Source organism: Metopolophium dirhodum, chromosome 1 (genome assembly GCF_019925205.1).
Source record: "Metopolophium dirhodum isolate CAU chromosome 1, ASM1992520v1, whole genome shotgun sequence".
Classification (NCBI taxonomy): Eukaryota; Metazoa; Arthropoda; class Insecta; order Hemiptera; family Aphididae; genus Metopolophium; species Metopolophium dirhodum.
The window spans coordinates 125,422,955-125,437,201 of NC_083560.1; the positions used below are offsets into that span (position 1 = coordinate 125,422,955).

The 14,247-nt window shown below is 27.9% G+C and overlaps 1 protein-coding gene across 1 annotated transcript; it reads left to right on the forward strand.

Annotated features, from left to right (window-relative positions):
- Window positions 1–6,391: 6,391 nt before the first annotated feature.
- On the forward strand, window positions 6,392–13,029 carry LOC132935389 (THAP domain-containing protein 3-like). Its single transcript, XM_061001935.1, has 3 exons — window positions 6,392–6,890; window positions 6,969–7,168; window positions 12,264–13,029. The coding sequence occupies exons 1-3, from the start codon at window positions 6,820–6,822 to the stop codon at window positions 12,563–12,565; spliced, it is 573 nt and encodes a 190-aa protein (XP_060857918.1). The 5' UTR covers window positions 6,392–6,819; the 3' UTR covers window positions 12,566–13,029.
- The last annotated feature ends 1,218 nt before the right edge of the window (window positions 13,030–14,247 follow it).

The window sequence follows — 14,247 nt, forward strand, 5'->3', positions numbered from 1 at the left end:
AGCGGGTAAGTGGATGTCGCTCTGCTCTGCTGTACAAGTGTAACCCACATGTATAATGGATTGTATTAAATTTGAATTCAATGATATAATATATCATTGTATAAGAAAAACGATTCTGAGCGGAGACGGTTTGTCAGTCTGGATTTTTTATATTGTTATTATTAATTATTATAGCCCGTATGTTGAATTAATATTATCTTATATGTATAAAAATCTCGTGTCATAATGTTTGTCCGGGATAAACTCCGAAATTACTGGACCGATCTTGATGACATTTTTTACACTGTGTGTGATTTGGTCCAACTTAAAAGATAGGCTAATTTAAAAAGGGAGAGGAGCTCAAACGGGAATTTTGAGATTTCCGATGGAAATTGTTGTTTTTAAATGGTTGCCATTGGTTTTTAAGCTATAATAATAAAAATAATAATAATAACAACAAAAAAAACTATTTGCTTTATTTTTTAAATATAAATTATAATATAATATATCTAACTATAAAAATCTGAAATGAAAATCTCTGTACAGGCTAAACTCTGGAACTACTAATCAGATCTTCTTGATTTTTTTTTAAACGAAAGAGTATTTCACGGAGAAGGTTTATATGAAAGAAAAGTTTAGGAAAATCCACCGGTGTATATTAGTAGCTATTGGTTAATCGGGCATGTTTATTGATTTGTATTATTATTTTTTGTCAATATACATATCTATTATCTATACTATAATAGCAAGTCCATATTTTGTGTTACGGTTAGGCTTATTTTTTTTGAGGTGTTCATAATTTATTGTCAGGACAAGGTTCTTATAAAAGAAAATTTTAGGAAATTCCACTGGAAAAGTAGGAAATCTGGAAATAAAAAATACAATAGTGGCGCAAACTGTCCAGAAAAAAATAAACTAAATAATAATATATTTTTTTTTATTGTAAGGTTGCTATTGGTTATGAACTATGATTGTTATGGTTTTAGTTACTAATTTTGAAGAATTTCATTAAAACAAAAAGAGGAAATCAAACCTTGGCCGCTCCACAAATGGTGCCAAGAGGATGAGCTTATCTAGGAACAATATAGTTGAAGATGAAATTAATAACATGCCCGCTGTATGTTGAATTAAGTAAAAACAAAAAACTTGGTATAACTTTGATACTTGATACTTTGATAGTTACACTTACGTATACAAACGGCTATATATAATATGACATAAGCACCAATGGTGCAAAAATGGCATATAATTTGCGCCAAAATTAATATTTTATATAAATAGTTATTTTATAATGTCTATCTTATCAAAAATTGTAAATAAATATAATAGAAATTAATAAATTATAATTTGAATAAATTGGTTGATTTTTTCGATCTTTTAAAAATTGTCAATAATAAATTGTTAAAATATAATATAAAGTTCTAAATGTACCTAATATATCTATTAAGAGTGGCACACAGGTATCTAAGATTTTGGCGCTTTCGTACTATACAACTTTTTTTTCTAATCTCATTTTGGCGATTATGTCTTACTCTTATGATCAGTACAAACAGCACGGGGTCCGCGATCTACCGCAGGTAGATTGCCTACCAGATAATATACTGCTGCGAATCTCACGGGATAACGCCGGTCGAGATGGATATACATTAAAATATAATATCATTTACACTTTAAAAGATATTGCTTCCACATCATATTACACAGGAGTTGAACAATCAGAATATTTTTTCCGGGTAACAGAAAAGTTAGGATAAGTTTTTAACAGTTTTACACTACATTGCATATAGTTCAACTACTCTTCATATAAAAAAAAACGTTGCAAGATAGATAGACTGGATTTGTGGAGCCACGAAACAGCATCACTTGCAAACAACTATCCACAGGGGCGGAGAACGCGGGTGACAGCTATTACCTATATATAATATATATATATATAAGAAGATCTGATAAGTAGTTCAAGAGTTTAGTCTGTATAGTTAGTCTGTGTAGGTATTTATATAGTTAGATGTATAATGTATATATATATAAAAATATGATAGGATAGATTAGATCTTTGAACAAATAAAACTTTATTGATATTCATAAAAAAAAAACTAAAAAAATTTAAAATTGAAATTGTCCGTAAACAGCTCAAAACAAGTCAAAATATTTTGAAAATTTTTTCAAGTATAGAAATTGATAAATATTCAGTCAAATTTTCATGTATCTACAGTTATATTATTTTTTGAATTACAACAAAATAAGAAAATCGTTACATAAGAAAAAAAATATGTTAAAATTTAATTTGACTTGCTTGCACACATTTTTTTTTTATAATGGTAGACAAACTTATGAGAAATCTTGTATTACTTTTTAAAACCTTAGAATAAAAAAAAACAATTTTTATGAATTTCTAACTCAAAATAATTTGCACATTTTCGTGAATTTTACGTATTTTGTCAAGATTTGAACTTTAAATGCTTCTAAAAAAAAATGAACTATGGATTTTTAATTTTTTTTCATCTGTCTTTGAAACAATGTATACTAATTAAAGTTTCACTTGCCTATCAGAAATGATACTGTTGAAGAAAATCTAAGCACTTTTACTGTCCTAAAAGGTGATGACAGACAAAAAATAATTTTTTAAAAAAAACACATCATTGTAAAATCAATACATTCATTGCATATTGGATTCACAGTAATGAATGTGTGAAATTTGAATTCAATATGATATAAAAATATTGTATATTATAAAAAACGATTTTGAGTGAAGATGGTCTATATCTGACTATCTATAGGTATTCTATAGCCCGTATCTATAAGTATAATTTATGATATTATTGATTATTATATAAATATATTATATTATTATATATGTATTATAATTAGGTACCTAGGTACTATAAGTGATACAGTATAGGTTGAAGATTATTTTTCTAACTAAGATAGTTTTGTTTAAATATCTAATTTGTCCAAATTTGAACTTAAAAATATGTAATATAAACTCATAAAATTAAAATGTTTCAACATTAAATCAGCAAATTGGCTTAGTTTTTCAATGTAATTCCGTTAAAAGTGCAGTGTTTGAAACCTTATAAACCGTAATAAAACCGAAACCAAAAATAAAATCAAAACCAAAATCGGAAAAAATTTAAAACCGTAATAAATGCTTGAAGTCCTAGAACTAGTGTTAAAGGCACTCGTAGTAGCGAACCTAACCTTATGTCGACAGCTAGACAATCCATCAAGAATAGTTGGAACAATTCCTGGAAGTGAATAAAATCAAAATCGATTAAAAAAATTGGCATTTTTAAGCTGCATTGGACAAGATACGTACCGCAGCTACCAAAAGAAAAAAGTTTTGAATAATTGTCCACGTTGGTGAAATATCAGTTTACTACGAAAATAAACATTTACGGGAACGAAATAATTTTTATGTGTCTAGTAAGTATAGGAGGGTGAATCAATTGCAGATTTCACGATAAGAATAAGAAATGTATCAACAAATTTCAATTTTGGTGACTAACTTGAAGGTATTAATAAATGAATTTGTATTCGGATTAAAATCGGGAAAATTAAGGACAGAATTTGTGAGGAAAAATCTAGGAGTATCCACACATCTTGTAGATACATGGGTACATGTATATGTCTTGTAAATTTCATACATTCATCGCTACCCTCAGAAATTTAAAAAGCGGGTAAGTGGATAGCTGTACAGTACTGACAAACCTTCTCCGCTCAGAATCGTTTTTCTTATACAATTGTATTATATTATTGAAGACAAGTTTATTACAGTCCATTGAGCCACTTGTAACCTACTCTACAGCAGAGCGACATCCACTTATCTGCTTTTTTTTTATTTAGTTACATACAGATTATTTATTATAGTAAGTTGAATTATTATTTTTTATTCGTTTCTATGGTGATAAACAAAGCGTTAGAAATTAAAATCCCATTTTTCGTAATTTGTCAGTGATTTTTCTTGTGGCATTAAATAACTATTGAGAAAATTGAATCCATCTTGATCCAATTTGCTAAAAAATCAGGTACTATATATTAAAATCGAAGCACTCTTTCTGGTAGAAATTTTGTACCTATACCTACCATATTTTTAAAAAAAAAACACCATTATTAAACCATTAGCTTGTATTATACTAAAAAGTATAATGAGTTTACTATGGTCACCTAATAATATATAACATCAGTTGCTATGGACAACCTAAGAACTTTATAACATTAATATCATCTTTGTTATTGTTTGGTTGTCGTGGCAACTGTAACGTGTAATCGATCAGAAAAATACAATAATATTTTAGGCTCCCAGCCTCAACACGATGACGTCACGGTAACGGTCTACGTGTCGCACAAAATTATAGAATGGCCCCAGCCATAAGACATTTACATGTTAAAACCTACCAAGGAACAACTTTTTCTGAAATTGTGGAAATCGCACTTGCAAAAGAAACTTACTTAGTCAACGAGGCAGACCAAGTTAATTGGATCAAAAACAAAAAAGGACAACAATTTCGTCCAAAACACTACACGGAGCATAAAAATTCGGGTTCGAGCCACGATGATCACCGGAGATTAAGTGTCAAAAAATAGAGGCGACCAAGGAACGCAGAAACATGGGTATTTTATATCTAAGGGAAGCAGCAAAAATTCCAAGGGCAAGAATCAAGGAGTCGACACTGTACCAGAGAACAATCTGTCTGGCACCGACTAACCGACGGCCACTAGGCCACCACGAATTGTTATCGCTGTATCATGAATTGTATTTATCCACATTTTTTCAGTCATCACCAAAAAAGAATACAACATTTCGGTATATTATATTTTTAAATAATACTACGTTTAGGTGTGCCAAACGTCAATGTGCTCAAACGTTCAGCACCAAAAGTAACACGTTTATTAGTGTGGGGGGAGGGTCAATGGTCCATTAGCGCCCCCCCCCCCCCTACCTGTGTACTCCACTGGAACTATATCTATCGTACAAGATAGATTCATTATAAGTTTTTCATAATATATCAATTAAAAAATATTATAATACATAAGTAACATACAATATTGTTTTTATAAGCATTTAAAGTTTAGCATTTTTTTACGTATTTAGTTTGTACAGATTGTTTTTTTTATAAAATTAACACACTTTTACATGTGCAAATTTCAATAATGATTAAATAATATAAATAATTCCCCAAAGTCCTAATTTAATCGATATTATGTACAAGTACAATAGTCAACATTCTATATTACCCATATGTTTAGAAATAAATACAGTAGTCATCCGATAATTCGAACAACTCCATAAATCAAACTAAATACTTGGTACCCTGAGAAAACCTCTATTATTAGGTAGATGAAAATACATGTATTTCGGTCCCCTCGATAATTCGAACTATCTGTCGGTGGTTTTTCGACTTTAATCGTATAGTTTTACCAAAATAAACCTCTGCAATAGTGCATTAGGTAAAAAGTTGTTGAAATCGAATAGTTAGTAGGAAGTAAGTAGTAAGTCTATTCGTAAAGTACGAGTGTTTGTCGCTCGCCAATTAAAAGAAAGTGATTATGGCAGCTGAAGCTGGTGAAAAAATCTTACTACGTTGTATTTGACTTATATTTTACCTTAATAACATAGATCACAATATATATATATATATATATTATTAAATGTAAAAAGAAATGTATGATAAATTAAATAATAAATAATAAATACAATTTATACCTATGTATGAAATTGCATACTTATGCTTATATAATTAGTACCTACTTTTCTTTTATTATTCTTTACATTATTTAATAAAATGTATCACCAGTTTTCATTTTAATTGAATTTGCCATTGTTATATATAGTCATTGACTGGCAGCTGTTGTAGAAATTGTTAAAAAATAAAAATTTGAAACTAACAACCTGATAAATATTAATTTGAATCATTTTTGTTCCAAGTAAAATGAATGCACAGTAGCAGTGAATACATTGTGGCCTATTAATTTTATAAAAATTAAATAAAATTAAGATTTGATATTATTTTTAATAAATTGTAATAATTTATTGTCCTTATTATATAATGTAGGTAGACCACATAGGTACTCAATTATAGTCTTTTAATTTCATTCACAAAATATCTGTAATAATATAAGTAATTGGCTGGGCCTGAAGATTAATTAAAATGTTTTGAAGATGATTAGATGTTATCTAATTTCCCTATTAGCATCCCTAAATAATATATATCGACATATTTATACCCGTATAAATATATTTACTACTTATATTAAATGTATGATCATTAATTCTATCACGTAGGATTTTATACTAATAGTAAAATATGGCCCTACTTACTACTAGCGCTTTACGCGTGTGGTGAAAATATCAACTACTGAACCGTTACACAATCTGACCGAGTGAAGGGCCGGCGATAGCTAACGTCCTGTCCTGTATAATATCTTAAAACACGGTCTTAGAAGGTAGACCGTGTCTTAAAAGGTGGTCGTTACCAAGGTATATAGATAATATTATCTACAAACCTTGAGTGCGTTACAAATACGATGAAGAGATGATATCTTGCCCCTGCCCGTGATAAGATTTCTATAATTTGAACACGTGAGTCGTTGCACCTTGCCGGCTTGCACAGTCGTTTCGTATATCAATTTCGGTTTTGCGCAAATGATGACGGCTTCCCCGTAACGTGTTTATATACTTGAATAGTGGAAGTCTGGACTCGCTACTCATCAAGACGATTCGTGAAGTTCGAATTCGGTGGCCATGATAACAATCTGAATCGACCTAAGTACGCGTCCAAGTCGAACTTCACCGTGGTGTCATCGTGTCATTAAAATTGGTCAACAATTATTTATGTTAAAATGTCCAACGTTTGTGTTCTGTGTGTGAAACCATTGATCAAATATCTGAGGTCCAGGATATCTTTGCACGTGTAAGTTTCGTTTACAACATTACCTAGCCTAGCTTTGGGAACAAGAACACACCAGACTAATCAGTTGTTTTGTGTTAGATTTCCAGCGTGTCCAAAAAAACGGCAGATATGGCTCAACCAATGTAGATTAACAAACAAAGAAGTCTTACCAAACCGTAAAATATGCTCATTTCACTTTGAGTCAACATGTTTCAAATCCAATGCAAAGAGACGCATACTTAACCCTGATGCTGTACCAACAATTTTTGTGAATAGCCATGTTAAAAAAAGTGTGAAAGGTACCTACCATACATTTTTCTTCCAATATTTATTATTTTTTTGAATTTTAATATAAGCTTAGTCTGCAATACAATAAATGGTACTTAAACCTACTAAAATCAAATAAAAGTTATAATTTATTACTGAATATTAAATGTTTAGATTTTAGTTTTAATAATTACCTAATTTTTATTAATTGATAATAAAGGCTTTAAATGTTTTAAATGTTCGTATGGATAAGTACTTTTTAGATTCAAAAAGTCTTGGTAAAATTTTGTTTTGAGCCACTGTACTGAACAACCATTACATATTTTTGGACAAGTATGATATCAATTATATCAATACTTTGTTATTAAACATTTGTCGGTATTTTCTTTATAACATCAGGAAGAAGTTATTATTCCCTAAATTACTTCAAATTGTGTTTAAACTACCTAGATTGTGCAAAGGAAATTTAACTAACCTTGCTGTATATTTGTAAATGTTTCAAATAATGCAATAAAAATTTCATTGATAGATACATACAAATTTAAAAATAATAATAAAAACAAAATGTAGCATGCTTCTAGATATGTTTTCTCTGCAAGGAAAATTGACGAATCATAGATTTGTTTTTGGGTATGGTACAGTGAAAAAATATCTTGTAGCATGATATATTTTGTTATGAGTTAATTGAATTAAGAATTATAGATACAATTTTAATATATATCTATATTTTTTTTTTATCGATTTGTGTTTTTATGGTTATAACCAGTGGCGCACCCAAGGGTTGGGGGCTTTGGGGCTTAAGCCCCCCCCCCCCCAAATTAAATTATACATTATTATAGCAAATATAATAAATGATAATGTTATACTTTCAAATTTTTTTATGTTAGATACACAAATATATATGTAAATAGTTCAATATTATGCGATAAGGTTTGTGGGAATCGCTGATTTCTTACTTTGTTGAAAATTAATTTTAGATTTATAGATATTAGCGATTAGCGATTATGTATGATCGACTGATTGGTAACTACAATAACAATGATAGTTATGACTTTTGACTGTCTGTCGTGGCATGAAAAACTCGTTTAGATAATTCAGTCTGTTCGATTTTTTCTTTGTGATGGCTGTGTCAAATGTGCTTAAGTGTAAAAAAAAGCTGAGTTAAAATGAGTCAAAAACGAAAGAAACCTGAAGTTGGTACTAGTAGTACTCTTCTTAATTATATTAGTATTAAACCAAAAATTTCAACAATCAATGAACCGCCCAGTCCTCAAAAACTTTTCGCTTCACCGTCAGCGTCAACATCTGATATTGTTGGTAATTATGAACATTTTTCTTCTTTAGATATATCATTATCTGTAAATAAAAAACTCGATGACAAACAAAATATTGAAGTTTTACAAAATGTGTGGGTCCCAGATAATAATTATAATTTTCCCAATCCACAAATTGGCAATCAAAAAAGAAAATTTAATATAGTATGGTTAACTTAATACAAATGGTTAACATATTCAAAAATTGAAAATAGTGCTTTTTGTAAAGTTTGCGTATTATTTTCACCTTCTGAGGCTGGTTATAGTTCCAACCAATCACTTCATACATTTGTTAAAAAGGGGTACAATAATTGGAAAAAAGGCTTAGAAATATTCGAAAAACATGAAAGTTTAAATTATCATAAAGAAGCTAATTTAAAAGCTGACCATTTTATGGATGTCATGTTAGGAAAAATACTATCGGTAAATAAACAAATTGACAAATTTCATCACCAACAGACTTTAGAGAATAAAGAAAAACTTAAACCGATAATAAAAACAATTATTTTGTGTGGACGACAATGTCTACCACTTAGGGCACATCGAGATTACGCAACGTTTAATATAGATCAAGAGCCCGAGTGCAACAAAGGTAATTTTCGAGTGTTGCTTAGGGCACAAATTGATTCAGGAGACACAAATTTAAAACAACATTTAATGACTCGCGGGAAAAATTCAACGTATATTAGTTGGAATATTCAAAACCAAATAATAGATGCTTGCAATGAAGTCATTTTAACAAAACTTGTAACTAAAATTAACAACGCTAAATGTTTTACTATACTCGCAAGTTAAAGAATCCGAAGTATTAAAAGTTCTTTCTGAAAAGGGACCCAGGAAACTTAAATTTTAAATTGATTTAGTTATAAATATAATTATAAATATTAAATACATAATAATATAACATTATGGTGATAATAAATAAAAGTGATTATTTAAAAATTAGTTTCAATTGTTTACTTGTGTGTAATTATTGAGCCCCCCCCCCCAAAAAAAAAAAAATTCTGTGTGCGCACCTGGTTATAACTAAAGCATAAGTTATCCAGCTATTTCGACAACTAGAAACAATACAGGGGTCGTAAATTGTATATAATGAATTTGATAAAAGTTCAAAGTTATACCTGTTTTCTTGGACTTAGCTATAGCTTTAGACAAGTAACCAAATATTAGTACAGATGTTTCCATGTTTTAGGATTAATAATATTAATTTAAGTTTGTGCAAGAGTTACTTTTAAATAGAACTCAATGCCTAAAATAAATTATGTTAAGGTAATCAACGTAACATAGAATAGGTAGTACTTTGGGTCCAAACATTTATTACCTATATCTATTTAAAATGTGGGTAATGTATTTCAACAAAATTAAACCAATAGCATCAAATTACATCAAAAGTACAAAACATAAACTAAAAAAAAGTTTAGCCTCAATAATAATAGTAAAGGGACATAACTAATATTTTTAAAAAGAAAACAAATTTTAACAACATGTAGATATTATCTATAGCTATTTAAAGCGTTGGTTAGTGTTGTTTTTAATAAATAGATAAATCAGTCTTGATCTTCATTATATTCAACAACTTGATCTTCAATATTTGATTCAGTACTTTCTTGAAATATATTGGAATAAAATGTTTTGGCATCATCGGGTATTGTAAAAAACTTAATAAGATTTCTTACATCTTTTTGTTTCAATGCCTTAACATGATTGGTCTTGGGTAATTCTAAAAAATTTTCAGTAGATGTAGATAAATCAGAGTTTCTTTTTAGCATCTTTATTGGCAATCCAGCAAATTTTGTTGCAATGCCAACAGTCTTATCACCTTTAATATAAGAAAATCTTTTCTGTTGTGTAGATTTAAAATCGGTTTTAGATTTTACTAATTTATTTACTGCATATTTATAGTCATAAACCAAAAAGTCTTAGTTGTAAACTTTAACAGAACAAATATTTTTAAATACTTCATCGTATTTTTGAGGGGATACAATGTTTTCTTTTTTCCTCAAAACTTGTTCAATTTGTCCAAAAACCCTATCTGGTGGCATATAACTATGGATGCGTGTTGGGAAAAAATGATTGATTTTTTTTTAAATATGGAAGCTCTGCAGTTGATATAATATAATAATGTAACTATTATAAATTGATTATAAAAACGATGAGATTTGTTCTGTAGATAAAAGTACAACACAGTGCACGTCTAAAAGAAGGTATTTTTCCAACTCAGTTTAAAGTGGCAATCGTTAAACCCATTTTTAAAAAAGGTGATAAACAATCATTTGGAAACTAGACCCATTTTAATAATCAGTAATTTTGCTAAAGTATTAGAGAAAATAGTAAAAAGTAGACTGATACTTTTTTAGAGGAAAATAAGCTTTTGTCTAAAAATCAGTTTGGCTTTAGAAAAGGTCTAGGAACTATTGATGCTCTTTATAATATATCAAAATGTATCTCTTTTTTTTAGTAGTGGAACTGATTTGAGGTGGGTAACTTGAACATTTTGCAATTTTTTTCCCCTTTATCTGTACCAGAGGACCACAATAACTTAAAATTCAAAATAAACTTAATTTGTACTTTTGTAACATATGGAAATAGTACTTTTTGAATACAACCAATGTAATAAACTTCCATTTTAACATAGGCAATAGTATGTAATGACAAACTTTGGATATAGCACATTTTGAAAACAATCATGGAAATAGCACATTTTGAGATATTTCAATTGTATGATTTTCAAAATACCGTGGGCAATAGTACACTTTGGACAAATTGTTAGATAGAACGTTTTGACAAATTTTCATCAATGGAAGTAGTGCATTTTGACGCGACTGAAGTTTTAAATGATTCTCTGCAATTTTTCCATATGTTTTGATCAAGTACTGTTTTTGATGACAATATTAAATTGAACTTACATAAACATAATTTAGTAGAGAAGTTATGTCCAAAAGTGTATACATTTATTAAAAATGTTATACCCAAACACAATATGTATAAAATATTTTGCACCATATCAGTCGAACTATCAATATGGGTTGTTAATATAGCGGTTTAAATAAAAATATTTTAAATACCCTTCAAAATAATATAGTTTGAATTTGTCTGAATAAATGTACATTAAAAGGATCAACATCAGGGATTAGGGTGTATTGGCAGTGGAACACCTATATAAAAAAAATTACACTTGTTTATATTTAAAAGTTTTATCAAAGGTACCTACCTAAATAATTTTATGAATACTAATGAACAAATAAAGTATTTTACAATATTCCTTTTAAATCTCTGTGCCAATCTTTTGTTTAGTATTTAGGACCTACATATTTTAATTATCTGCTATTAAGTTTAAAAAAATATATAAATATATAAATTTATCAAAGTAATCTCAGGAATACGGTTTATAATTTATTGTTTATGTTTAGAATTAGAATAATTGAAATGTTTCAGTTATGTAAACTTCTTTATTTAATTATGTTAAAATAATTGTTTTGTTTATTTTTTATCCCTTTTATTTTATTTATGAACTATATTTTATTGTTCAATTTAATTACTCTCTATCTGTAACATTAGCTTATGAGATAAAATATCACTGAAAATCACTGTAATTCAAACTGTATTTAGTACACATAAAAAATAGTTTAAAAAAAAATAAGAATTTTTCAGTGCAAAATAATACACATGGCACATATACTAAGACTAAAATAATTTTGTTGCAGAAAATAATAGTCAAATTTCAAATAAAAATTATCACTTGATACTTATTAATATCAATATTAATGTTAGCAGAAGAAATAAATACACAATACAAGTTATATTTTTGTTTTAGGAGGACCAAAAAATTTCAATAAGAAAGGGATTATTGGTCAGAATCGTCAGTCTTATGATATACCGTTAACAAGAGCAGCTAAAAAAAGGATTTCCAGTCGAAATTGTGTGTCTCAAGATATTTTACAAACAAACCCTGCTATAGAAGTATTTGATCATGTAAAAAGAGTTGGAACAAATCGAAAAAGAAAATTTGACGAGCTCGATGAACCTATCACAGAACTATTAAAGAATAAGTTATCATTTATGTCACTATTGAAACTTGTTAAGATTCAAATCTCATTGGCTAACAGAATAAAATGATTAACAACTGATAGATGGAACATTTTTAATCTGTAACTATAATATAACAAACACTAAAAAAATGCTCCATTTTTTTAGCACTGCTATAAGTTAATATGTTAATATGTTGTACAATATAAGACGTATTGTGTTCCAATATAATTGGGGAAAAAGATAATTATATTTTGAGGAATTTGTTTAATCTAAGATAAGATAATTTTTCTTTTTTATTTGATATCCAAATGTTTTGTATAATAGCCATTTATGTGAGGCATAAGTAGATTAATGCTTTGGAACTGAAAAAAGTTAAGGTAAAATTAGTGAAGATATTTGTATATTATAAAGTTAAATTTTTTATTCTATAATTTTACATGGAAATTGTTTATGACACTTTTGCCATTATTAAATATGAAAACAAACTACCTTTTTATTGTTAATTTTATAATTTATTAAATTAATGTATTTATTATTATTTTTTTGTATTTTTTTTTTTTTTTTTGATTCTTATTTAAATTTCCAATATAATAGTATGTGGGTAACTGGTTCAATTTATTTGAATTAATTTTAAAACTATTACAATAGTATTGTTTAATATTATACATCAGTGAATTAAGATTGTATGATTATTTAAAATTGTGGTAACTAGATTGATTTGTAGCTAGAGCTTAAGTTAGCTAATAATAAGCTATCGTACGGTATTTTACAAAGTACATCCTTGTAAATCTACAAAAACCATCTAATTAAATATAATTTGTAATTTAGTAAAAGGACATTTAATATAACTGAGGTAAAAGGGAATATAACATATTTGATACCTTACGACGATTCTCTTACAGTAAGTATACATATATTGAATATTAATTTACTACTTATTACATATTAGGTACCTAGTTATTATTCTGCATATAATCTTACAACTTATTGTAATCTTACCTGTAAAAAGGTGGATAAGTGGAAGTCGCTCTGCTGTACAGTAGGTTACAAGTGGGTTACTGTAATGGATGGTGTTAAATTTGAATTCAATGATATAATATCATTGTATATAAAAAAAACGATTTTGAGCGAAAACGGTCAGTCAGCCTATGATATTACCAAGTATATTTGATGATATTATTTTGAATAAAGTAATTTATATATAACCTATTTACGTGGAGCCTTGTTTTAAAATTTCAATCCTTAGCTATAAAAGTTAAACATTTTATACATTTTTAACTACAAAATAATTAATAAATTATAAATTTGATAAATAGTGTCAAAATTTGAACTTTAAATGCTTATAAAAAAAAATTGTGCCCATGTATTTTTAATATTTTTCAACTGCTATTAGAACGATATATCAGGAGCCTTAAATTAAATTGTCACGCTTTTTTACCCAACAAATAGAAATTTATTGATATTAATAGAAAAAAAAAACTAAAAAAATTGAAAACTGACAATGTCCGTAAACAGCTCAAAAAGAGTCAAAATATTTTCAACATTTTATGGTGTATAGAAAATGCTAATATAAACATAAAACATTCAGTGAAATTTTAAAGTATCTACAGTCATTCGTTTTTTAATTACAATAAAATAAGAAAATTGTTACATGAGAAATTGAGTGAATGTTGTAAAAATATAAATTTCAGACGCTCATAAAAATTTAATTTAAGTTTCTTGTAGACATTTTTTTTTTTGATTAAGGTAGACAAACTTATGAGTAATCT

What these genes read in the sequence shown, in the direction of transcription:
- LOC132935389 (XM_061001935.1), top strand. Translation starts at nt 6,820, where the DNA reads ATGTCCAACGTTTGTGTTCTGTGTGTGAAACCATTGATCAAATATCTG. An exon ending in TCCAGGATATCTTTGCACGT is followed by an intron (nt 6,891 to 6,968) that starts GTAAGTTTCGTT and finishes GTTTTGTGTTAG; the next exon opens with ATTTCCAGCGTGTCCAAAAA. An exon ending in TGTTAAAAAAAGTGTGAAAG is followed by an intron (nt 7,169 to 12,263) that starts GTACCTACCATA and finishes TTTTTGTTTTAG; the next exon opens with GAGGACCAAAAAATTTCAAT.